The sequence below is a fragment of the Anopheles maculipalpis genome, chromosome 3RL (genome assembly GCF_943734695.1).
Source record: "Anopheles maculipalpis chromosome 3RL, idAnoMacuDA_375_x, whole genome shotgun sequence".
NCBI classification, from domain to species: Eukaryota; Metazoa; Arthropoda; class Insecta; order Diptera; family Culicidae; genus Anopheles; species Anopheles maculipalpis.
The window spans coordinates 43,022,001-43,049,633 of record NC_064872.1 but is presented as its reverse complement, the minus strand read 5'-3'; the positions used below and the strand labels follow the sequence as shown (position 1 = coordinate 43,049,633).

General features: G+C 49.4%; 2 protein-coding genes across 7 annotated transcripts in view; one reads left to right on the top strand and one right to left on the bottom strand.

The window, feature by feature from the left end:
- The window catches only part of LOC126564696 (rab GDP dissociation inhibitor alpha), a 442,469-nt gene that overhangs the window by 8,205 nt on the left and 406,631 nt on the right, over positions 1–27,633 (top strand). The window lies entirely within an intron of this gene.
- Positions 3,526–27,633, bottom strand: part of LOC126563706 (uncharacterized) — a 141,116-nt gene continuing 117,008 nt past the window's right edge. For 4 of the 6 annotated variants that reach the window (XM_050220341.1, XM_050220344.1, XM_050220345.1 and 1 more), the window contains 10 exons: positions 11,360–11,692; positions 10,142–11,284; positions 9,855–10,067; positions 9,162–9,557; positions 8,111–9,079; positions 5,763–8,030; positions 5,236–5,673; positions 4,466–4,978; positions 3,910–4,392; positions 3,526–3,819 (listed from right to left, as the gene is read on the bottom strand). In XM_050220341.1, coding sequence (XP_050076298.1) covers positions 3,578–3,819; positions 3,910–4,392; positions 4,466–4,978; positions 5,236–5,673; positions 5,763–8,030; positions 8,111–9,079; positions 9,162–9,557; positions 9,855–10,067; positions 10,142–11,284; positions 11,360–11,692 — 6,998 coding nt within the window. In that variant the 3' untranslated portion in view covers positions 3,526–3,577. Of the gene's footprint in view, positions 3,820–3,909; positions 4,393–4,465; positions 4,979–5,235; positions 5,674–5,762; positions 8,031–8,110; positions 9,080–9,161; positions 9,558–9,854; positions 10,068–10,141; positions 11,285–11,359; positions 11,693–11,832; positions 12,157–12,224; positions 12,837–12,902; positions 13,236–13,322; positions 13,635–13,875; positions 14,527–14,614; positions 15,227–15,292; positions 15,626–15,712; positions 16,025–16,265; positions 16,917–17,004; positions 17,617–17,682; positions 18,016–18,102; positions 18,415–18,655; positions 19,307–19,394; positions 20,007–20,072; positions 20,406–20,492; positions 20,805–21,045; positions 21,697–21,775; positions 22,397–22,462; positions 22,796–22,882; positions 23,195–23,435; positions 24,087–24,174; positions 24,787–24,852; positions 25,186–25,272; positions 25,585–25,825; positions 26,477–26,564; positions 27,177–27,242; positions 27,576–27,633 lie in introns of all 6 variants that reach the window. The other 2 variants (XM_050220347.1, XM_050220346.1) reach the window with 2 other exon arrangements.

Sequence of the window (27,633 nt, the reverse complement as noted above, 5' to 3'; positions counted from 1 at the left end):
ATTCATCGTGACTAAACCACTCCTCGACCTGATCCGAAACCTGCCGATGCGCTGATGTGCGTAGTACTCCATGCTCCTCCATCCATGGAGGTTTCTGAAGATGGTTCGAGCGGCAGTCCGGACTACTTCCCAAGTGTCGCGGTTGGCACACATTTCCGCCGCCAGATTGTCCATCGTCAGGCGGGTGTGGCTCTGCTGCTGCATCTCTTGTTGGATCCGAGCAAACCGTGGACAGTGGAACATTACGTGGTCGACATCTTCCACGTCATGTTCACACACCGGCCAGTTGGGCGAGCTGTCGAGAATGCCTTTCTCGACGAAGTAGCTCCGGAGAAACCCATGCCCTGTAAAGAGTTGAGATAGATAAAAATCAATTTCTCCGTGCTTACGATTTACCCAGGACATAATGTCCGGGATAAGTCTCCTCGTCTTCATCCCCGGCGATCCCTGCTGATCTGCTCCGGCTGTCCACTGTTGTTGCCAGTGTTCCATGGTCTCCTCTCTGCGTCGCTTTCGTATGTCTGGTCCAGTATATATATATGTTGAAGGCGTTCTTCACGTCGATTGTCACCATTGCACACAGTCGGTCGCCCTTGCGCTTTTTGTCCAGCGCAACCTTTCCGTTGGTGATCACCCTGTTGATGGCGTCCATAGTAGAGCGTCCCTTCCGGAATCCGTATTGGGCATCAGCGAGACCCAATCAGCGAGACCGCCCGTCGCATCGAGATGCTCTGTAAGTCTGCGCTGTATTAGTCGCTCCAACACCTTTCCCAGAACACTCAGCAGGCAGATCGGCCGGTACGACGATGCTTCACCCGGTGGTTTCCCGGCCTTCGAGAACAGCACCAACCGTTGCCTCTTCCATTCGACGGGGAAGTGGCCGGAATTGATATAGTGCTGGAACGTTCTCGAGAAGACGCGTGGAAATGCCGTCATCGCCGCTATCAAGGCCACGTTCGGGATATTATCGTCTCCAGGGACACGCTGTGGGTTGAGCTATTTTGCAATGCCCAACAGCTCGTCCTCGGTGACTGGATCCCTTGCCGTGTCCTCGTCCGTCCATCCTGTCTCTGCTGCTGTTGCGGGCCACTCCATAGGCGGTCGCACCAGAAACAGTTCCCCGACGATGTGCTGCAGCTTCGCTGGGTCCCGTTCCATCGGTACGCGGCCACCTTCCCACGCCTGCTTCCGAATTTTGTAGCCAAGAAGGTAAGCCTTGATGTCCAAAAAGTTTCCCACATTTAGTTGCCGAGAGTTCATCTGTGATATTGCGTCTGAAATTGCTGCCGAGGATGTATTCAGCCCAAAGATTATTTCTGTAGATCAACTAGCTGAAGAGAGAGGAAGAACCTTCTTGAATAATTTAGGGGCCAAAGCTAAGAATAGCAAGACTGGCAAGGCCACGAAAGAGTTGAAAACCATGCAAACATTTCACTAACGATAGCCATAACATGGAGATGCCTGCCAACTGTTTTATCTAATGTTGTTTTTTTTTGTTGGCCTTACGCATCTAAAATTAGTATTTCTTACAGTATACACGTTACGCATCATTTGCTGTATATTTTTCAAGGTTTTTTTTGTATTTACATCATACTCACATGTTTTTAGAACGCAACTTGAACATGCAGAAAAGCAGAGCAGAGTAAAACGCCATTTGTTGATTAGTATTACGGTTTATTATCGCGATTTTCACTTTTTTCCTATTAGTTTAGATTCGTTTCGTTTTAATTATTCGTATTTGTAGGAGTGCGTTGAATGTTTCCTAGACGGCTGTATCGATAGAAACAAAGAACAATACAAATAAATTGGAAACAGGAAGTACGCTGTGCGAGTATTTATCCTGCTGTACAGAGCAAGGGGCGCAGAGAGTACGGTTAGTGCTGATTGGTTTTGGTGGCAGTCTTCTGAGAGAACCTGATTATATTTATACAACTACTTAGAGGTCACGATTACTGTGAAGCACGGCATGTGGAAGCAGGCAGATGATTGTGCGTGGAATTCTGCTCCGAAAATGTGACTATGTGCATCAGCATATTTTAATGAATTTTGAACACTTGCTTACATCGAACTATTCCTTAGCTTGTTGATCGAAAAGTTCAGTAAAATACATGTAAATTGGCAGTCAATTTTGCTCAATGTGATAATCTGGGTAGAGTTGAACTACATCTCTGCTAACCAGTTTGCAATGTACACGTTCCACCAATTCCTCAAAAACTGTGCTTCCCATGCCAGGTCGCTGCTCCTTGCTTGGTTTGCAAATTTTTATATGGCTTTTGGTGGGCAGTCATACTAACAAATGGTATAAGAGCAAGGGTCCCGTATCCACAGGGGCAACCCGTCTATGGCAGTATATGGTAGTGAGTGTTGTTAGGTTGAAATTTTTTTTCGTACCTACGTCAAAAGTTAACATCACTTTCCGCAGCAGTATGCCACCTTCTCTAGAACGCTCCAATGCGCCTCCAAAAAACGCCCGTAGGCAAACAAGGTATATTACAACACTACTTTTAATGTGCTAGCAAACGTGGTTCAAATTTAAGAATATCGACAAAAAAAAAACAAATCATTATTTCGTACTTTTCTAAGACTCCGTCGTCAAATCCTCCGCCGATCGTCGTTCATTCGTTCAGTATATATGAAAAGCATACTTTAAAATATCAATAAATTACAGTTAAAACGGAAGTGTGCTACACATACGACGCGACAATTTCGCACAAGGGCACGCGTTCAAACTTACATGCGGTGTTGGCCCATCGCTGAAGGGCGGTCTACTGCATGGACTGCAGGACGCAGCGCTTAGACGATGCGAAACTCCAAACCTCAATCAGATTGTGCAGGCAATCAATTGCCCGCGTGATGTTTTAACCTTGTTATCAACATTAATAAATAAAGGACTAGTAACGATCGACGGAGGAGATGGTATGGATGCGATGGAATGCGACCGAACATGGGGTTGCGTGCGTTCGGTACAGTTGGTTTGGTTTAAAAAAAAGCATTCAATACTGATTTCCGCTATTTGCATCTGCTGCCCAGATCATTCGCATTCCGATCTTTAAAATGCTAGTAAGAATTTGTAACTAAGCTAACTAAATGAACCTAAGGAAAGGACACTGGTTCGATGTTTCTAATTTGTTCGAGAAGATGTTTTACGACTTTCCCGAGATGATCTTCCTGGTGGGGGAGTTTTAGATCGTTCTACTGCAAGAGAGCATCCTGGTGCTCTTTGAGCAACTATCGTTCCTTTGTTTTGTAGCTTCATTTTGAGATAGAGTTTAATGCTATTTACAGATTCATCTCTTACTGTTGCTTTTCCTCCAGCGTACGCTGCCTGAGAAAGCAACAGATGGAAGAAAACTCTTTTAGACTCGCTTCTTCTACAATTACAGTTCGTTTACTGAGTGTTAACAACTACGCCTAATCTCGGATTAGTGATCGATTTGCAGCCGTTTTTTTTTCTACTTCTCTATAGTAATTCTTTACATTTTCTTGGTTTTTTTGTTCGTTTCGGTTAGTCATTTTTCGTGTTTTTGTTTCGTTGTTTTTCGCACTTTTTGTTTACGCTGATGTGCAATTAATACTACTATCCCATGAAATCATGATGCGACGGTTCCGACGGTTCGTGGTGCGCAAATAGTGGGTTGGGAAATTCGGGAGGGTGCGGCAATGGTCCTGTTATTGTTGGTCTGCGGCGATAGGCCATCAGCCAGCAAGACACGGCTACTGCAACGGCTACCAAGGCCAGAAGAGCAGTTATAACCAACGCCAATATCAGCCCGATCATCGATACACAGATATCTTCCACACGCTGAGCCGCCGGTGTAACTGTGTTTTCACAAGAGAGTACGTTTAATTTAGACCAGACTGTGTTAGAAATATTGCTCGTTGAAATCCTCGCATTTTCACAATACTTACTGTTGTTTGAGTCAAACGATCTTTCCTCGCGTTTTTCCAGTGTCAAAATTGCATTCGACTGGATCGTAATCTCTTCCCTTAGTGTTCCTTCAACGCCAAGCGAATCGTCCGTGGCCAGTGCTGTATCGTCTGCGGCACGCCGAGTGCGGTTGTACACCACCTCGATTGTACGCATCATGTCGATACCTAACGCCTCACGACGCCGACGTCGCTTGCCGTATGCATTCGCCCCGTGACAGTTGACCGGTTGGCATTTACCGAAACATACTCGAATGTTGCACTGGAAGCGAATATTGTCGCTCGATGGGAATTTGAATGCGTTAAAGCTCGCCAGTAGGCTGTTCGTTTCCGCATTATACTCCCAATCTCCGAAGATGGACGGATCTGTGGCACAGCCGTCTTCATCCGTGACGATATATTCGTTTTCGACGCTTTCCTCCATGGTTTTAGCGACACAACTGCGAGCAAATCCACCATAGATAGCTGATGGAAGGCAAGGGAACGTTGGTTAGAATACCAAATCCAGGATCGATAAAAAAAAAACAGGTCTACTTACTTGCTGGTTGTACTTCAACTTGCAATCGCAAATTGTCACCGATTTCGGCTGAATTGATTTCCTCTCCGTTGAACGCTACAATGCGCATGGCACAGGTAGGTGGCGGACCGGTGTTAGCGATCGTGCCGGCCGTTGTCAACATTTGTACGTTGAAGCCAAGCGTTACGTTTTGCTCTCCCGTTTGGTATACACACTTGATGTGGTACGCCTGTGCCTTATAAGTCACGAGCTTCGGATGCTTCTGGATCACCAGTACAAAGCTCGCGATGCCATTGACGTGTATTAGACCACAGCTACCGAAGTGTACCTTGAATATTTGTGTGCGAACCGTCGACGAATCACCGGCTAAGTTCACAACACGGCGACACTCCTCGTCCTTGCTATGACCCTTCACGTACAGCACACCGTTGAAATTCGATTCAGCAAGATCGATAACGACCTGCACACCGTCAGCCTGACACGTTACTTCCATTTCTGGTTGCGGGAAGTCCGTTCGGAAGTTTGTTGTTTGATCTGCAATAGTAATGATACGAATGAGAATTGAATTTTTCACAACAAAGCCTTCTTCTTCTTCTTGGCTTAAAAAGACCCTTCTAGGGTCGACGCCTAGACTTGCTAAATTCGCTGATGCCACGTAGTTGGATACCCTCACTACGTTGGAACGGTCCGGATGAGCTTTGAACCCCATTCCTGTCGTTTAAAGACCGGAACCGTTTTCGCCACACCACCGTCCAGCCCCATAACAAAGCCTCTCAAAATTGAATACTTACTGCAGTGTTCCTCTGGGTTTCCAGTGTATCCCGTAATGCACTGGCACACGGCTTGATGGTTTGTTGCGTTACACAGTGCATTGGTGCCACAAACTTTCCTCTGGCAAGGATCATCACAAGTCTTGGATTCAAGATTGCAGTATCGCCAATCGGCACAGTGTTCATCCCGTTCACATTCAGGCTTTTCGCTGCGTACACACTCGCCGCGGCTGGTCAGGCGATAGCCATACTCGATTGGACAAATACAGCGACCACGCTCATCGATGATCAGACCCCGTTCAAGCGCGCACACGCAACGGCCCGTTTCGTCTACCTTGAGACCATCCTCTTCTCGACACGGCTGACAATCGTCGTACAATGAGAGTCCGTATCCTGGTGGGCATACACATTCGCCGTTCGAGTTACGCACGAATCCACGATCTGTTGGACATAATGCCACTGTTGGAGAATAGTAAAAACATTTCACAATCAATTAAAGCGTTCAATAAGAAACGATGACATATAGGATGAGCCAGGTACCAACTTACTTTTATCGCACTGTATAGCTGCATTGCCCTGATATCCAGGAAGACACTCACATATCATAGTGCGTACAGGCAACGTGTCCAGAACTTTGCAGTTGGAATTTACCCCACACGGTTCCGTAACGTTGCATGGATTAACGCATTCGCCCTGTATGCAGGCAGTCTGCGACGGACATTCACCGTCCGTCATGCATCGATCGTCGCGAAGCACACAACCCTGCAACGGGTCGGTTTCGAACGGTGGTGGGCAAGCACACTCGGGCCGATGTTGGTACACCTGACACTGCTCGTTCTGTGCGCACACTGCTTGCAATTCGCACGGATTTTCGCACTTGCTGTTGATGCACGCCTTGTCCAGTGGGCAATCTGTATCGCGTCGACATCCGATCAGCTTGCAAGCCACCTTCGGATTACCCTCGTAGCCTGGCACACATTCGCATACGGCACGGTGGTTTACTCCAATACATTCGGCCTGGGTACCGCAGCTTTCCATCGAGCATGCCGGTACACATTGGCGGTTGTAGCACAAGTGCTGCCCGGAACAGTCACTATCCGATCGGCATTCGATTTTGATACATTGTGTTTCAGGATCGCCATCGTAACCCTGCGCGCATGAACATACCGGTTTGTGGTCTTTAACGCGACACTCTGCGTTTGGTCCACAGTTGCACGGATCGCGACATATACTGTTGATGCAAGCTGTATCGCTTGAACAGTCCGAATCGGATATGCAACCTGCCTTTACCACCGGTTTGCAAGTTCCACTACCACTGCTGACGTATCCATCTGGACACGTACACAGCATAGTGCGGACAGGCGACGAGGGTACAACTTCACAACGTGCCGGCTGATTACAGGGTGTCAGCGCATTGCAAGGTTCCGTGCATTTGTTATCAATGCATGCAAGATGTGATGGACAGTCTGTATCATATCGACACTCCGGAACTATTTCTGGTCGGCAATCCACGTAAGGGTTACCCACTAGCCCAACCGGGCACCGGCACACAACCAAATGATTTTGTGCACGACATTCCGCTCGCGCCGAGCATGAGTTTTCGTATATGCACGGATTGACGCATTGTGCGTTGCGACACTGCTTGTCGTCTGGACAATCGTTGTTACTACGACACTCGACAACATTGCATTGCACCAATGGGTTGCCCCGGTAGCCACTCAAACAGCGGCATTCAGCGCGATTTGCGCGTCCGAAACATTCTGCCCCAATACCGCATGGATTATGGTCGAGACAAGGGTTCACGCAGTTTCCGTTGACACACGCCTTGCTGGTCTCACATTCCGAATCTACACGGCATCCAATTGCACGGCAAGCGACGTTAGGATTGCCCTCGTAACCATCTTCACACGAGCACACCGCACGGTGATTCTTGATTGAACAGATTGCATTTGTTCCACAACTGCATGGGTCACGGCACTGACGGTTGATGCATGCCTCCTGCTCGGGACACTCCGAATCCGTCGTGCAAACACCAACTGGAGTTTGCAGTACGATGCGTTTACATTCACCAGAAGTATCCGGTACGTGCATAGGCGGACATTCGCATACCATCGTCCGTACTGGGACGGAGTCTTGTACAGTACACAGTGCTGAAGCGGCACAAGGCTTCAATTCAGCGCACGGATTTAGACAACGATTTCCAATGCAAGCCAGACGGCTGGGACAGTCACCGTCAATGCGGCACTCTTCACGTTCCACTGCCCGTGGACGACAGAAAGAGTATGGATTGCCTTCAGGCATTTGGTCAGGACACTTACACTGTGCGAGATGGTTGATTACGAAGCATTGTGCATTCTGAGCGCACGGTGAGTTGGCACATGGGTCCACGCACTGCTCTTGTTGACATGCGAGCGTTTGCGCACATTCGCCATCATAGTGACATTCTACGCGACGGCAACGCTCGAAAGGATCACCTTCCAGTCCCGGCAAACAACGGCACGCGGCACGATGCCGATCGCCATAACATTCCGCATTGAGTGCGCAAGGATTCTGATACAGACAAGGATCGACGCAAGCACCGTTCGTGCACTGTTTGTCGTTTGTGCAATCACTGTCACTCTGGCATTCTAGCTTAAAGCAACCGGTTTGCGCGTTACCGGAATATCCTGGACGACAGCTACATACCGGGTAATGATCTTTCACGAAACAGTCCGCATTCTGGCCACAGTTGCAAGGATTGGCGCAGATTTCATTAACGCACGTTTCACTTCTTGTGCAATCCGAATTCGATCGACACCTTGGAAGATCTCCAGCAGCTATGCAGGAAAACGGGAGAAAAAAATATTTAAATGGTGGTTTAAGAACATCATATCTGAAAATGGAGCATTTAACTTACGTGGTACACAGTTTCCATTGCCATCCATCGTATATCCAGCCGGACAGTTGCACACCGCTTTATGGTTGTTAGCGCGACACAGCGCACCACGCCCGCAAGCGTCATTAACGCACGGATTAACGCACCGATCGTTGAAGCACGAACGATCATCGGAACAATCATCGTCCGTGACACATTCTTTAGGTGATGTTACTCGAGGTTCTGGCAAGCATTCGATATGAGCGTTACCGACATATCCTGGAGAGCAGGTACACTTCGCCCGATGACTGGCGGACGTGCACTGTGCGTTTATACCGCATGGATCAGCTTTACAAGCTGTGATACATTGCCCTCGCTGGCAACGATCTGCATCAGCACAGTCATCGTCCAAACGGCATTCGTCGATCACAATCGGTTTACAACTTCCAGATCGATCCATCAACATGTCCGTCTGACAGGCACAGATGATTGTGCGCAGGGGGAGCGTGTCGATCACGTTGCAAATCTGCTGGTTTGTGCAAGGTGTAAGCTCCGTACAAGGATTGACACACCGGTTACGTATGCAGGCTTGCTGCGAACGACATTCACTGTCCATGCGACATTCCGGTTCTGGTTCATCGCGCATACACTCGACGTACGGATTTCCGCGCATGCCTGGAGCACATTCGCAGCTTGCTTGATGGTTCTTTGCCACACAGGTCGCCGTACGAGCGCATGTTTCATCTTCACATACTGGACGGCAGACGCGGTTTAATCTATCGCAAGCCTCATGCTCAGCACAATCTTCGTTGTATTGGCACATTCCGGTAACGCACGATACGAACGGGTTTCCTTGCGTGCCTGGTGGACAGATGCACACGGCTCGGTGGCTTTGCGCCACACAATTGGCACCTCGCCCACACTGCGTTGCACCGTAGGTACACGGACTGATGCACTTCTCATTGAAGCATGCCTTATCGAATGGGCATTCAGCATCGATCTTACATTCCGCTGTAATATATAAGAAGTAATTGACGAATAAATTTAGTTTCTTCTATTAAACTTTTTGTATGTGCTCGGGTTCAATACTTACGTTTATAGCATTGCGTTTTTGGGTCTCCACCCCAGCCAATCGGACACGTACAGTGAGGTCGATGGTAAATTGCACGACATTCAGCATTCCCACCGCACGGATTGCTTCCCGCGCACGGATCCTGGCATCGTTCATTGACGCAAGCCATGCTGGACGCGCAATCAGCATCAACGACACACTCAGGTGACACGACTGGTGGCTTGTAGCAGTTCTGGAATGGATCACCCACCGTCCCAATGGGGCAGGAGCAGATGGCTTTGTGACTTTGTGCCAAGCATTCGGCAGTAGGTGCACATGGATTGTAGCTATTACAAACGTCCACACAAACCCGCGCTCGACAAGATTCGGATGGTGCACACTCAACATCGCTATAGCATCCCGGCTCGTCTTTAGATACTATAAATGGTACAAAGAGCATGAATTAATAAGAGCCCTTTTTTGGCTTTGAAAGCACACTACGAAGCGTTGACTAGGAATGGGGATATAGGTATATAATAAGCAGATGTAAGGTATATTAATAGATAAACTAAGAATGAATCGAAGGAGCTAGAAATGAGAAAAGAAATTAAACATATGCCTGAAAGCCTGTGAGAAAGATACGGTTAAAGCTGGGAAAATGATGCATTACTACTGGAACTAGCAAACGAAGCATTATAATAATTAGCAAGTTTCACTCTAAAGGACTGGAATTACCTGGCAGGCACTGTCTTTCAGCATCGCCAGCATATCCTTCCTCGCACACGCAGTACATTGTTCGAAGTGGTAGTGTGTCTTGCACCGTGCATATCGCATGCTCTGCACAAGGCTTCGTTTCTGTGCATGGATTTTTACATACACCTTCGAAGCAGGCAAGTTTGCTTGAACAATCCGCATCCATCGTACATTGTGCCGGGTCACGTACAGGAACTGCATAAAGAGAAAACAATGCACGATTATAACATTTATAAAGCCTTCTTCCTTATCAACGAATCAATACGTACTTTTTTCGCACGAAAATTGTGGATCTCCCGTGTAGCCCGGTGGGCATCGGCAGTTGGCCTGATGATTGTCTACCCTGCATTGTGCGTTTGGTGCACAGTTGCACGGGTCCCGGCATTGCTCGTTCTGGCACGACTGGTGGTACGGGCATTCGTCATTGCTAGTGCACTCTGGACGCGTACAACCCACCAACGGATTTCCACGATATCCATCAGCACAGTGACAACGTGCGTTATGATTATAATCTGACTTGCAATATGCATTGCGACCGCACTGCGTATGTCGACATGGATCGATACAGTTCTTATTGACGCAGGCCTCAGTCGCTGGACAGTCGCTATCACTGCGACATCCGATCTCGTAGCACGCTAGCTGTGCGTTACCCGTGTACCCTTCTCGGCAAGCACAGATGGCACGATGGAATTGTACGCGGCATTCAGCATTCTGTGTGCAAAGTCCCGCTCCTATCGTACATGGATTCTGGCATTGCTCATTAATACATGCCTTATCGTTTGTACACTGATTGTCGGCGTTGCATTCGGGTTGCGGCTGCAATGGTTCGTCACGCTGTGGCATGCACTGGACAAACGGTGAACCTGCGTGACGTGCGGGGCACGAACACACGGGTGAATGATTGATCACACTGCATAGCGCATTGATACCGCAAGCACCGACACAAGGGTCCTGACACCTTTGATTGTAACATGCTCGATTTGTTGAACAATCAGAGTTAATAATGCACTCCGGATATTGGCATTCGGCGCGATCGCCAACCACGCGACATATTCCGTTGGTTCGACAAGGCGTCGGATTGCACGGATCCTTCGGTGGAGCAGCTTTGCACTCGACAAACGGATCACCGATCATGTCTCTCGGGCACGAGCATACCGGACTGTTGTTGATGGCGTGACACTCTGCTCTATAACCGCAAACGCCTGGGCAAGGATCGACGCATTTCTTGTTGACGCACGTTCTATCCCTTGGACAATCGCTGTTGATTACACATTCCGGGTAACAGCCCCTACCGAATGGGCTTCCCTTAAATTCGGGCAAACATTCGCACACCGCATTACCGTTCAAGACGCGGCAAACAGTATTTTGTCCGCAAGGCGAGGGATAGCAAGGGTCAGATGGTGGTGGAGGAGCTATAAACATAATGTAAAGAAGATCCATGTCAATGACTGTAAACTTTAATTTCTGCTCCATATTTTTTAACCTACCTTCTTCACGCAAACATTGTTCAAAGGCGTTGCCTTTCATGCCGTCAGGGCATGAGCAGACGGGCGTGTGATTAACCACGGAACAATCAGCATTTCGTCCACATACCCCAGGACAGGGATCCTTGCAGCGGTTGTTAATGCATGCCAAAGACTTTTGACAATCTCCATTGCTGACGCACTCAGGACGACAAGTTTCGTACGGATTTCCGAAGTAGTTCTCAATACATTCACATACTGCAGTTCCACCGTTCGCTGGACGACACCGTGCATTGATACCACATGGCGATGGATGACAAGGGTCTCTCGGTTCAGCCAGTGGTGGTGGTGTAGTTACTATAAGGAGAAATAAAATGGATGTATGATAAATAAAGTTGAAGTTGCTGAACTGAATATATCAGTAACGAAATATTTTTATGAATAAAAATTGCAAAACATTTTAAACACATACGCTACGACAAAGGTTTAACACTCACTCATCATGGTACAAGCGCGGAATGGATCTCCTTCGTAACCGTCAGGACAGAAACAGTTAGCTACATGCAATGAAACATGACATCTGGCATCTGTTCCGCATGCGTTCAGGCAAGGATCGACACATTTTTGTCTTGAGCATGCCTGTACACGAGAACAATCTGAATTGCTGATGCACTCTGGTCGACAATTTGGCGGTGAACCTATCATTTCGGGCAGACAACTACAGGACGGTACACCATTTCCATCAGCACAAAGTGCATTTGGCCCACATGGAGACGGAATGCAAGGATTGGCAGGTGCATTAAGTGGTGGTGATTTTTCCGCTAAAGTATGAAAACGATCCATTCCATAAGTAAATAAATTAGCACCGAATTAAACTAGCAAAATTTACCAATTTCATAGCATCTTGAAAACGGATCGCCGGTCATCTTGGGAGGACAGGTGCAGATAGGATTGTGGTTAACTGTTGTACAGCGTGCCGAGTATCCACAGCTGCCAGGGCAAGGATCGGAACACTTGAAATTAATACAAGCTTGTGAAAGCATACAATCCGAATTTCCAGAGCATTCTGGCCGACACATCGGAGGGCTTCCAATGTATCCTGGGACACAGGAACACACGGCTTGTCCGTTGATTTCGCGACATTGGCTGTTAGGACCGCAAGGCGATGGACTGCAGGGATTGGTAATAGTCGGAGCTTGTTGTGGTCGACACTGAACGAATGCGTTTCCTGCCATTCCATCCGGACAACGGCACATCGGAATATGATTGATCACTTCGCACAGTGCATCTTGACCGCACGTGCCCGGACAAGGATCTACACATTTGTTACGAATACAGGCCCTATCCCGAGGGCAGTCCGAGTTCAAAACACACTCAGGCCTACAGCCTCGGTACGGATCGCCTTGGTACTCTGGCAAACATGTGCAAATACCGTTCTGGCATTGTGCATTTGCCCCACAGGGCGAAGGATTGCACGGATCGTCATTGACGGGCTCGGGCGCTGTTGGATGAAGGGGACTTGTTATGGAGAGATCTGAGAGGCAAAGTAAGGCAGGGCGATTCTTACGTGGCGGTGGCATGGGTCTACAGCTTGTGAAAGGATCTCCAGTGTATCCTTCTTCACACGTACAAATGGGAGTATGGTTGATCACATTACATCTGGCATTGATGCCACACGAACCAGGGCAAGGATCTCGACACTTTTCGTTCATGCATGCTTGATTGCTCGGACATTCCGCATTTATTGTGCACTCGGGGCGACAATTTGGCGGAGACCCAATGTAGTTGATCAAGCATGAACACGAAGGAGCGCCGTTTGCATCACGGCACTGTGAGTTTGGACCGCACGGAGAGGGAACGCATGGGTTCCTTACAACGATTGGTGTATCTTGCACTGGAGCTGTTGTGGAAAAGAACAACGATACGGTAGGGTTGGAGATGGAAGAGTCTAGCCGGAAGGTTCGATTATGGAGAAAGGGGTGCTTACGTGGAATGGGATAGCATCTCGTGAACGGATCTCCTGTGAATCCTGATTGACATGAGCATATGGGACTGTGATTATTGACGTTGCATCTAGCATTGGTTCCACATGTTCCAGGGCACGGGTCAACACATTTCTGATTGACACATGCCTTATCCAAGGCACATTCCGAGCTGACCACACACTCTGGGCGACATCCTGGAGGAGAGCCGACATAAGTGGGTAGACACGAGCAGACTGCCTGTCCATTAACCTCTCGACATTGGCTGTTGGGACCGCAGGGGCTTGGTTGGCAAGGGTTGACGTACTCTTGTACCGCTGCAGTGAAGGGGAGACACAACGTGTCGTTAAAAATAACTGATCAACAGATGCAGCGAAAGCAATGCGAAGGGAAAGGGAGTTGCAAAGTCAAATGTCTTGTATGTCGCATGTTTCGTCGGGGTTGTCAAAAAAAGAGCGGGTCCACGATGATCAACGATCGTCTAACTAAGCTTGGTCGAGTGAAGCAAGATGTCAAGCACGCAAGAGGCAAAGTATTGAATGAAGAAGAGTTCCTTACGTTCTCGCTGTTGGATGTTACAATATCTGAATGGATCTCCTTCGTAACCAGGGAAGCAGGTACACGAGGGTAGGTGATTTACGACCTGACAGTCAGCATTCTGACCGCAAGTGCCTGGGCAAGGATCTTGACATTTATTCCTAACACAAGCCCTGTTTGATGGGCAGTCCGAGTTGAGCACACATTCTGGACGACATCCTTCGTAGGGGTTTCCAAAGTGATCTTCAATACATGTGCACGATCCTGCACCGTTTTGTTCCCTGCATTGAGCGTTGGCTCCACATGGGTTGGGTAGGCAAGGGGTCGTTTGATCTTTGGGAGTATCTTGTTGGAAAGGCACGCACTGTGTGAAAGGATCACCAGTATATCCAACGGCACAAATGCACATTGGCGTATGGCTGACAACCCTACATTCTGCGTTGGCTCCACAGGCGCCTGGACAAGGATCTTGACACTTTTGTCGTATGCAGGCCAAGTTGTTGGAGCAATCAGAGTTGCTGATACATTCCGGACGGCAATTGGGTGGAGCACCGATCATGCCTTCTATACATGTACAAGACGGCGAATCACCTACTGCACGGCACTGTGCATTTGGTCCGCAAGGAGAAGGTTGGCAAGGGTGGCTTGGGGTCATTTGTACAGGAGGCTCGACTGAAAGTGTTCAAGAATGACAGGCGAGAGAGACCATTAGCGATCAAGTTCCAAAATAGGGCAGGATGATAGAAATAGCAAAACATACTCATTGGCTGACAGCGTACGAACGGATCGCCCGTGTATCTTTCCGGACAGCTACAAATAGGATTATGATTCACAACCGAGCATCTGGCTCCTACTCCACATGTTCCAGCACATGGATCCCTACATTTTTGGTTGGTACACGCTTGATTCTGAGGACACTCAGCGCTCACAACGCATTCCGGCCGACATGTCGGAGGGCTTCCAATGTATCCTGGGACACAGGAACACACGGCTTGTCCGTTGATCTCGCGACATTGACTGTTAGGACCGCAAGGCGATGGACTACAGGGATTGGTAACAGTCGGAGCTTGTTGTGGTCGACACTGCACGAATGCGTTTCCTGCCATTCCATCCGGACAACGGCACATCGGAATATGATTGATCACTTCGCACAGTGCATCTTGACCGCACGTGCCCGGACAAGGATCTACACATTTGTTACGAATACAGGCCCTATCCCGAGGGCAGTCCGAGTTCAAAACACACTCAGGCCTACAGCCTCGGTACGGATCGCCTTGGTACTCTGGCAAACATGTGCAAATACCGTTCTGGCATTGTGCATTTGCCCCACAGGGCGAAGGATTGCACGGATCGTCATTGACGGGCTCGGGCGCTGTTGGATGAAGGGGACTTGTTATGGAGAGATCTGAGAGGCAAAGTAAGGCAGGGCGATTCTTACGTGGCGGTGGCATGGGTCTACAGCTTGTGAAAGGATCTCCAGTGTATCCTTCTTCACACGTACAAATGGGAGTATGGTTGATCACATTACATCTGGCATTGATGCCACACGAACCAGGGCAAGGATCTCGACACTTTTCGTTCATGCATGCTTGATTGCTCGGACATTCCGCATTTATTGTGCACTCGGGGCGACAATTTGGCGGAGACCCAATGTAGTTGATCAAGCATGAACACGAAGGAGCGCCGTTTGCATCACGGCACTGTGAGTTTGGACCGCACGGAGAGGGAACGCATGGGTTCCTTACAACGATTGGTGTATCTTGCACTGGAGCTGTTGTGGAAAAGAACAACGATACGGTAGGGTTGGAGATGGAAGAGTCTAGCCGGAAGGTTCGATTATGGAGAAAGGGGTGCTTACGTGGAATGGGATAGCATCTCGTGAACGGATCTCCTGTGAATCCTGATTGACATGAGCATATGGGACTGTGATTATTGACGTTGCATCTAGCATTGGTTCCACATGTTCCAGGGCACGGGTCAACACATTTCTGATTGACACATGCCTTATCCAAGGCACATTCCGAGCTGACCACACACTCTGGGCGACATCCTGGAGGAGAGCCGACATAAGTGGGTAGACACGAGCAGACTGCCTGTCCATTAACCTCTCGACATTGGCTGTTGGGACCGCAGGGGCTTGGTTGGCAAGGGTTGACGTACTCTTGTACCGCTGCAGTGAAGGGGAGACACAACGTGCCGTTAAAAATAACTGATCAACAGATGCAGCGAAAGCAATGCGAAGGGAAAGGGAGTTGCAAAGTCAAATGTCTTGTATGTCGCATGTTTCGTCGGGGTTGTCAAAAAAAGAGCGGGTCCACGATGATCAACGATCGTCTAACTAAGCTTGGTCGAGTGAAGCAAGATGTCAAGCACGCAAGAGGCAAAGTATTGAATGAAGAAGAGTTCCTTACGTTCTCGCTGTTGGATGTTACAATATCTGAATGGATCTCCTTCGTAACCAAGGAAGCAGGTACACGAGGGTAGGTGATTTACGACCTGACAGTCAGCATTCTGACCGCAAGTGCCTGGGCAAGGATCTTGACATTTATTCCTAACACAAGCCCTGTTTGATGGGCAGTCCGAGTTGAGCACACATTCTGGACGACATCCTTCGTAGGGGTTTCCAAAGTGATCCTCAATACATGTGCACGATCCTGCACCGTTTTGTTCCCTGCATTGAGCGTTGGCTCCACATGGGTTGGGTAGGCAAGGGGTCGTTTGATCTTTGGGAGTATCTTGTTGGAAAGGCACGCACTGTGTGAAAGGATCACCAGTATATCCAACGGCACAAATGCACATTGGCGTATGGCTGACAACCCTACATTCTGCGTTGGCTCCACAGGCGCCTGGACAAGGATCTTGACACTTTTGTCGTATGCAGGCCAAGTTGTTGGAGCAATCAGAGTTGCTGATACATTCCGGACGGCAATTGGGTGGAGCACCGATCATGCCTTCTATACATGTACAAGACGGCGAATCACCTACTGCACGGCACTGTGCATTTGGTCCGCAAGGAGAAGGTTGGCAAGGGTGGCTTGGGGTCATTTGTACAGGAGGCTCGACTGAAAGTGTTCAAGAATGACAGGCGAGAGAGACCATAAGCGATCAAGTTCCAAAATAGGGCAGGATGATAGAAATAGCAAAACATACTCATTGGCTGACAGCGTACGAACGGATCGCCCGTGTATCTTTCCGGACAGCTACAAATAGGATTATGATTCACAACCGAGCATCTGGCTCCTACTCCACATGTTCCAGCACATGGATCCCTACATTTTTGGTTGGTACACGCTTGATTCTGAGGACACTCAGCGCTCACAACGCATTCCGGCCGACATGTCGGAGGGCTTCCAATGTATCCTGGGACACAGGAACACACGGCTTGTCCGTTGATTTCGCGACATTGGCTGTTAGGACCGCAAGGCGATGGACTACAGGGATTGGTAACAGTCGGAGCTTGTTGTGGTCGACACTGCACGAATGCGTTTCCTGCCATTCCATCCGGACAACGGCACATCGGAATATGATTGATCACTTCGCACAGTGCATCTTGACCGCACGTGCCCGGACAAGGATCTACACATTTGTTACGAATACAGGCCCTATCCCGAGGGCAGTCCGAGTTCAAAACACACTCAGGCCTACAGCCTCGGTACGGATCGCCTTGGTACTCTGGCAAACATGTGCAAATACCGTTCTGGCATTGTGCATTTGCCCCACAGGGCGAAGGATTGCACGGATCGTCATTGACGGGCTCGGGCGCTGTTGGATGAAGGGGACTTGTTATGGAGAGATCTGAGAGGCAAAGTAAGGCAGGGCGATTCTTACGTGGCGGTGGCATGGGTCTACAGCTTGTGAAAGGATCTCCAGTGTATCCTTCTTCACACGTACAAATGGGAGTATGGTTGATCACATTACATCTGGCATTGATGCCACACGAACCAGGGCAAGGATCTCGACACTTTTCGTTCATGCATGCTTGATTGCTCGGACATTCCGCATTTATTGTGCACTCGGGGCGACAATTTGGCGGAGACCCAATGTAGTTGATCAAGCATGAACACGAAGGAGCGCCGTTTGCATCACGGCACTGTGAGTTTGGACCGCACGGAGAGGGAACGCATGGGTTCCTTACAACGATTGGTGTATCTTGCACTGGAGCTGTTGTGGAAAAGAACAACGATACGGTAGGGTTGGAGATGGAAGAGTCTAGCCGGAAGGTTCGATTATGGAGAAAGGGGTGCTTACGTGGAATGGGATAGCATCTCGTGAACGGATCTCCTGTGAATCCTGATTGACATGAGCATATGGGACTGTGATTATTGACGTTGCATCTAGCATTGGTTCCACATGTTCCAGGGCACGGGTCAACACATTTCTGATTGACACATGCCTTATCCAAGGCACATTCCGAGCTGACCACACACTCTGGGCGACATCCTGGAGGAGAGCCGACATAAGTGGGTAGACACGAGCAGACTGCCTGTCCATTAACCTCTCGACATTGGCTGTTGGGACCGCAGGGGCTTGGTTGGCAAGGGTTGACGTACTCTTGTACCGCTGCAGTGAAGGGGAGACACAACGTGCCGTTAAAAATAACTGATCAACAGATGCAGCGAAAGCAATGCGAAGGGAAAGGGAGTTGCAAAGTCAAATGTCTTGTATGTCGCATGTTTCGTCGGGGTTGTCAAAAAAAGAGCGGGTCCACGATGATCAACGATCGTCTAACTAAGCTTGGTCGAGTGAAGCAAGATGTCAAGCACGCAAGAGGCAAAGTATTGAATGAAGAAGAGTTCCTTACGTTCTCGCTGTTGGATGTTACAATATCTGAATGGATCTCCTTCGTAACCAGGGAAGCAGGTACACGAGGGTAGGTGATTTACGACCTGACAGTCAGCATTCTGACCGCAAGTGCCTGGGCAAGGATCTTGACATTTATTCCTAACACAAGCCCTGTTTGATGGGCAGTCCGAGTTGAGCACACATTCTGGACGACATCCTTCGTAGGGGTTTCCAAAGTGATCCTCAATACATGTGCACGATCCTGCACCGTTTTGTTCCCTGCATTGAGCGTTGGCTCCACATGGGTTGGGTAGGCAAGGGGTCGTTTGATCTTTGGGAGTATCTTGTTGGAAAGGCACGCACTGTGTGAAAGGATCACCAGTATATCCAACGGCACAAATGCACATTGGCGTATGGCTGACAACCCTACATTCTGCGTTGGCTCCACAGGCGCCTGGACAAGGATCTTGACACTTTTGTCGTATGCAGGCCAAGTTGTTGGAGCAATCAGAGTTGCTGATACATTCCGGACGGCAATTGGGTGGAGCACCGATCATGCCTTCTATACATGTACAAGACGGCGAATCACCTACTGCACGGCACTGTGCATTTGGTCCGCAAGGAGAAGGTTGGCAAGGGTGGCTTGGGGTCATTTGTACAGGAGGCTCGACTGAAAGTGTTCAAGAATGACAGGCGAGAGAGACCATAAGCGATCAAGTTCCAAAATAGGGCAGGATGATAGAAATAGCAAAACATACTCATTGGCTGACAGCGTACGAACGGATCGCCCGTGTATCTTTCCGGACAGCTACAAATAGGATTATGATTCACAACCGAGCATCTGGCTCCTACTCCACATGTTCCAGCACATGGATCCCTACATTTTTGGTTGGTACACGCTTGATTCTGAGGACACTCAGCGCTCACAACGCATTCCGGCCGACATGTCGGAGGGCTTCCAATGTATCCTGGGACACAGGAACACACGGCTTGTCCGTTGATTTCGCGACATTGGCTGTTAGGACCGCAAGGCGATGGACTACAGGGATTGGTAACAGTCGGAGCTTGTTGTGGTCGACACTGCACGAATGCGTTTCCTGCCATTCCATCCGGACAACGGCACATCGGAATATGATTGATCACTTCGCACAGTGCATCTTGACCGCACGTGCCCGGACAAGGATCTACACATTTGTTACGAATACAGGCCCTATCCCGAGGGCAGTCCGAGTTCAAAACACACTCAGGCCTACAGCCTCGGTACGGATCGCCTTGGTACTCTGGCAAACATGTGCAAATACCGTTCTGGCATTGTGCATTTGCCCCACAGGGCGAAGGATTGCACGGATCGTCATTGACGGGCTCGGGCGCTGTTGGATGAAGGGGACTTGTTATGGAGAGATCTGAGAGGCAAAGTAAGGCAGGGCGATTCTTACGTGGCGGTGGCATGGGTCTACAGCTTGTGAAAGGATCTCCAGTGTATCCTTCTTCACACGTACAAATGGGAGTATGGTTGATCACATTACATCTGGCATTGATGCCACACGAACCAGGGCAAGGATCTCGACACTTTTCGTTCATGCATGCTTGATTGCTCGGACATTCCGCATTTATTGTGCACTCGGGGCGACAATTTGGCGGAGACCCAATGTAGTTGATCAAGCATGAACACGAAGGAGCGCCGTTTGCATCACGGCACTGTGAGTTTGGACCGCACGGAGAGGGAACGCATGGGTTCCTTACAACGATTGGTGTATCTTGAACTGGAGCTGTTGTGGAATAGAACAACGATACAGTAGGGTTGGAGATGGAAGAGTCTAGCCGGAAGGTTCGATTATGGAGAAAGGGGTGCTTACGTGGAATGGGATAGCATCTCGTGAACGGATCTCCTGTGAATCCTGATTGACATGAGCAAATGGGACTGTGATTATTGACATTGCACCTAGCATTAGTTCCACATGTTCCAGGGCACGGGTCAACACATTTCTGATTGACACATGCCTTATCCAAGGCACATTCCGAGCTGACCACACACTCTGGGCGACATCCCGGAGGAGAGCCGACATAAGTGGGTAAGCACGAGCAGACTGCCTGTCCATTAACCTCTCGACATTGGCTGTTGGGACCGCAGGGGCTTGGTTGGCAAGGGTTGACGTACTCTTGTACCGCTGCAGTGAAGGGGAGACACAACGTGTCGTTAAAAATAACTGATCAACAGATGCAGCGAAAGCAATGCGATGGGAAAGGGAGTTGCAAAGTCAAATGTCTTGTATGTCGCATGTTTCGTCGGGGTTGTCAAAGAAAGAGCGGGTCCACGATGATCAACGATTGTCTAACTAAGCTTGGTCGAGTGAAGCAAGATGTCAAGCACGCAAGAGGCAAAGTATTGAATGAAGAAGAGTTCCTTACGTTCTCGCTGTTGGATGTTACAATATCTGAATGGATCTCCTTCGTAACCATGGAAGCAGGTACACGAGGGTAGGTGATTTACGACCTGACAGTCAGCATTCTGACCGCAAGTGCCTGGGCAAGGATCTTGACATTTATTCCTAACACAAGCCCTGTTTGATGGGCAGTCCGAGTTGAGCACACATTCTGGACGACATCCTTCGTAGGGGTTTCCAAAGTGATCTTCAATACATGTGCACGATCCTGCACCGTTTTGTTCCCTGCATTGAGCGTTGGCTCCACATGGGTTGGGTAGGCAAGGCGTCGTTTGATCTTTGGGAGTATCTTGTTGGAAAGGCACGCACTGTGTGAAAGGATCACCAGTATATCCAACGGCACAAATGCACATTGGCGTATGGCTGACAACCCTACATTCTGCGTTGGCTCCACAGGCGCCTGGACAAGGATCTTGACACTTTTGTCGTATGCAGGCCAAGTTGTTTGAGCAATCAGAGTTGCTGATACATTCCGGACGGCAATTGGGTGGAGCACCGATCATGCCTTCTATACATGTACAAGACGGCGAATCACCTACTGCACGGCACTGTGCATTTGGTCCGCAAGGAGAAGGTTGGCAAGGGTGGCTTGGGGTCATTTGTACAGGAGGCTCGACTGAAAGTGTTCAAGAATGACAGGCGAGAGAGACCATAAGCGATCAAGTTCCAAAATAGGGCAGGATGATAGAAATAGCAAAACATACTCATTGGCTGACAGCGTACGAACGGATCGCCCGTGTATCTTTCCGGACAGCTACAAATAGGATTATGATTCACAACCGAGCATCTGGCTCCTACTCCACATGTTCCAGCACATGGATCCCTACATTTTTGGTTGGTACACGCTTGATTCTGAGGACACTCAGCGCTCACAACGCATTCCGGCCGACATGTCGGAGGGCTTCCAATGTATCCTGGGACACAGGAACACACGGCTTGTCCGTTGATTTCGCGACATTGGCTGTTAGGACCGCAAGGCGATGGACTACAGGGATTGGTAACAGTCGGAGCTTGTTGTGGTCGACACTGCACGAATGCGTTTCCTGCCATTCCATCCGGACAACGGCACATCGGAATATGATTGATCACTTCGCACAGTGCATCTTGACCGCACGTGCCCGGACAAGGATCTACACATTTGTTACGAATACAGGCCCTATCCCGAGGGCAGTCCGAGTTCAAAACACACTCAGGCCTACAGCCTCGGTACGGATCGCCTTGGTACTCTGGCAAACATGTGCAAATACCGTTCTGGCATTGTGCATTTGCCCCACAGGGCGAAGGATTGCACGGATCGTCATTGACGGGCTCGGGCGCTGTTGGATGAAGGGGACTTGTTATGGAGAGATCTGAGAGGCAAAGGAAGGCAGGGCGATTCTTACGTGGCGGTGGCATGGGTCTACAGCTTGTGAAAGGATCTCCAGTGTATCCTTCTTCACACGTACAAATGGGAGTATGGTTGATCACATTACATCTGGTATTGATGCCACACGAACCAGGGCAAGGATCTCGACACTTTTCGTTCATGCATGCTTGATTGCTCGGACATTCCGCATTTATTGTGCACTCGGGGCGACAATTTGGCGGAGACCCAATGTAGTTGATCAAGCATGAACACGAAGGAGCGCCGTTTGCATCACGGCACTGTGAGTTTGGACCGCACGGAGAGGGAACGCATGGGTTCCTTACAACGATTGGTGTATCTTGCACTGGAGCTGTTGTGGAAAAGAACAACGATACGGTAGGGTTGGAGATGGAAGAGTCTAGCCGGAAGGTTCGATTATGGAGAAAGGGGTGCTTACGTGGAATGGGATAGCATCTCGTGAACGGATCTCCTGTGAATCCTGATTGACATGAGCATATGGGACTGTGATTATTGACGTTGCATCTAGCATTGGTTCCACATGTTCCAGGGCACGGGTCAACACATTTCTGATTGACACATGCCTTATCCAAGGCACATTCCGAGCTGACCACACACTCTGGGCGACATCCTGGAGGAGAGCCGACATAAGTGGGTAGACACGAGCAGACTGCCTGTCCATTAACCTCTCGACATTGGCTGTTGGGACCGCAGGGGCTTGGTTGGCAAGGGTTGACGTACTCTTGTACCGCTGCAGTGAAGGGGAGACACAACGTGCCGTTAAAAATAACTGATCAACAGATGCAGCGAAAGCAATGCGAAGGGAAAGGGAGTTGCAAAGTCAAATGTCTTGTATGTCGCATGTTTCGTCGGGGTTGTCAAAAAAAGAGCGGGTCCACGATGATCAACGATCGTCTAACTAAGCTTGGTCGAGTGAAGCAAGATGTCAAGCACGCAAGAGGCAAAGTATTGAATGAAGAAGAGTTCCTTACGTTCTCGCTGTTGGATGTTACAATATCTGAATGGATCTCCTTCGTAACCAGGGAAGCAGGTACACGAGGGTAGGTGATTTACGACCTGACAGTCAGCATTCTGACCGCAAGTGCCTGGGCAAGGATCTTGACATTTATTCCTAACACAAGCCCTGTTTGATGGGCAGTCCGAGTTGAGCACACATTCTGGACGACATCCTTCGTAGGGGTTTCCAAAGTGATCCTCAATACATGTGCACGATCCTGCACCGTTTTGTTCCCTGCATTGAGCGTTGGCTCCACATGGGTTGGGTAGGCAAGGGGTCGTTTGATCTTTGGGAGTATCTTGTTGGAAAGGCACGCACTGTGTGAAAGGATCACCAGTATATCCAACGGCACAAATGCACATTGGCGTATGGCTGACAACCCTACATTCTGCGTTGGCTCCACAGGCGCCTGGACAAGGATCTTGACACTTTTGTCGTATGCAGGCCAAGTTGTTTGAGCAATCAGAGTTGCTGATACATTCCGGACGGCAATTGGGTGGAGCACCGATCATGCCTTCTATACATGTACAAGACGGCGAATCACCTACTGCACGGCACTGTGCATTTGGTCCGCAAGGAGAAGGTTGGCAAGGGTGGCTTGGGGTCATTTGTACAGGAGGCTCGACTGAAAGTGTTCAAGAATGACAGGCGAGAGAGACCATAAGCGATCAAGTTCCAAAATAGGGCAGGATGATAGAAATAGCAAAACATACTCATTGGCTGACAGCGTACGAACGGATCGCCCGTGTATCTTTCCGGACAGCTACAAATAGGATTATGATTCACAACCGAGCATCTGGCTCCTACTCCACATGTTCCAGCACATGGATCCCTACATTTTTGGTTGGTACACGCTTGATTCTGAGGACACTCAGCGCTCACAACGCATTCCGGCCGACATGTCGGAGGGCTTCCAATATATCCTGGGACACAGGAACACACGGCTTGTCCGTTGATTTCGCGACATTGGCTGTTAGGACCGCAAGGCGATGGACTACAGGGATTGGTAACAGTCGGGGCTTGTTGTGGTCGACACTGCACGAATGCGTTTCCTGCCATTCCATCCGGACAACGGCACATCGGAATATGATTGATCACTTCGCACAGTGCATCTTGACCGCACGTGCCCGGACAAGGATCTACACATTTGCTACGAATACAGGCCCTATCCCGAGGGCAGTCCGAGTTCAAAACACACTCAGGCCTGCAGCCTCGGTACGGATCGCCTTGGTACTCTGGCAAACATGTGCAAATACCGTTCTGGCATTGTGCATTTGCCCCACAGGGCGAAGGATTGCACGGATCGTCATTGACGGGCTCGGGCGCTGTTGGATGAAGGGGACTTGTTATGGAGAGATCTGAGAGGCAGAGTAAGGCAGGGCGATTCTTACGTGGCGGTGGCATGGGTCTACAGCTTGTGAAAGGATCTCCAGTGTATCCTTCTTCACACGTACAAATGGGAGTATGGTTGATCACATTACATCTGGTATTGATGCCACACGAACCAGGGCAAGGATCTCGACACTTTTCGTTCATGCATGCTTGATTGCTCGGACATTCCGCATTTATTGTGCACTCGGGGCGACAATTTGGCGGAGACCCAATGTAGTTGATCAAGCATGAACACGAAGGAGCGCCGTTTGCATCACGGCACTGTGAGTTTGGACCGCACGGAGAGGGAACGCATGGGTTCCTTACAACGATTGGTGTATCTTGCACTGGAGCTGTTGTGGAAAAGAACAACGATACAGTAGGGTTGGAGATGGAAGAGTCTAGCCGGAAGGTTCGATTATGGAGAAAGGGGTGCTTACGTGGAATGGGATAGCATCTCGTGAACGGATCTCCTGTGAATCCTGATTGACATGAGCAAATAGGACTATGATTATTGACATTGCATCTAGCATTGGTTCCACATGTTCCAGGGCACGGGTCAACACATTTCTGATTGACACATGCCTTATCCAAGGCACATTCCGAGCTGACCACACACTCTGGGCGACATCCTGGAGGAGAGCCGACATAAGTGGGTAGACACGAGCAGACTGCCTGTCCATTAACCTCTCGACATTGGCTGTTGGGACCGCAGGGGCTTGGTTGGCAAGGGTTGACGTACTCTTGTACCGCTGCAGTGAAGGGGAGACACAACGTGTCGTTAAAAATAACTGATCAACAGATGCAGCGAAAGCAATGCGATGGGAAAGGGAGTTGCAAAGTCAAATGTCTTGTATGTCGCATGTTTCGTCGGGGTTGTCAAAGAAAGAGCGGGTCCACGATGATCAACGATTGTCTAACTAAGCTTGGTCGAGTGAAGCAAGATGTCAAGCACGCAAGAGGCAAAGTATTGAATGATGAAGAGTTCCTTACGTTCTCGCTGTTGGATGTTACAATATCTGAATGGATCTCCTTCGTAACCAGGGAAGCAGGTACACGAGGGTAGGTGATTTACGACCTGACAGTCAGCATTCTGACCGCAAGTGCCTGGGCAAGGATCTTGACATTTATTCCTAACACAAGCCCTGTTTGATGGGCAGTCCGAGTTGAGCACACATTCTGGACGACATCCTTCGTAGGGGTTTCCAAAGTGATCCTCAATACATGTGCACGATCCTGCACCGTTTTGTTCCCTGCATTGAGCGTTGGCTCCACATGGGTTGGGTAGGCAAGGGGTCGTTTGATCTTTGGGAGTATCTTGTTGGAAAGGCACGCACTGTGTGAAAGGATCACCAGTATATCCAACGGCACAAATGCACATTGGCGTATGGCTGACAACCCTACATTCTGCGTTGGCTCCACAGGCGCCTGGACAAGGATCTTGACACTTTTGTCGTATGCAGGCCAAGTTGTTGGAGCAATCAGAGTTGCTGATACATTCCGGACGGCAATTGGGTGGAGCACCGATCATGCCTTCTATACATGTACAAGACGGCGAATCACCTACTGCACGGCACTGTGCATTTGGTCCGCAAGGAGAAGGTTGGCAAGGGTGGCTTGGGGTCATTTGTACAGGAGGCTCGACTGAAAGTGTTCAAGAATGACAGGCGAGAGAGACCATAAGCGATCAAGTTCCAAAATAGGGCAGGATGATAGAAATAGCAAAACATACTCATTGGCTGACAGCGTACGAACGGATCGCCCGTGTATCTTTCCGGACAGCTACAAATAGGATTATGATTCACAACCGAGCATCTGGCTCCTACTCCACATGTTCCAGCACATGGATCCCTACATTTTTGGTTGGTACACGCTTGATTCTGAGGACACTCAGCGCTCACAACGCATTCCGGCCGACATGTCGGAGGGCTTCCAATGTATCCTGGGACACAGGAACACACGGCTTGTCCGTTGATTTCGCGACATTGGCTGTTAGGACCGCAAGGCGATGGACTACAGGGATTGGTAACAGTCGGAGCTTGTTGTGGTCGACACTGCACGAATGCGTTTCCTGCCATTCCATCCGGACAACGGCACATCGGAATATGATTGATCACTTCGCACAGTGCATCTTGACCGCACGTGCCCGGACAAGGATCTACACATTTGCTACGAATACAGGCCCTATCCCGAGGGCAGTCCGAGTTCAAAACACACTCAGGCCTGCAGCCTCGGTACGGATCGCCTTGGTACTCTGGCAAACATGTGCAAATACCGTTCTGGCATTGTGCATTTGCCCCACAGGGCGAAGGATTGCACGGATCGTCATTGACGGGCGCGGGCGCTGTTGGATGAAGGGGACTTGTTATGGAGAGATCTGAGAGGCAGAGTAAGGCAGGGCGATTCTTACGTGGCGGTGGCATGGGTCTACAGCTTGTGAAAGGATCTCCAGTGTATCCTTCTTCACACGTACAAATGGGAGTATGGTTGATCACATTACATCTGGCATTGATGCCACACGAACCAGGGCAAGGATCTCGACACTTTTCGTTCATGCATGCTTGATTGCTCGGACATTCCGCATTTATTGTGCACTCGGGGCGACAATTTGGCGGAGACCCAATGTAGTTGATCAAGCATGAACACGAAGGAGAGCCGTTTGCATCACGGCACTGTGAGTTTGGACCGCACGGAGAGGGAACGCATGGGTTCCTTACAACGATTGGTGTATCTTGCACTGGAGCTGTTGTGGAAAAGAACAACGATACGGTAGGGTTGGAGATAAAAGAGTCTAGCCGGAA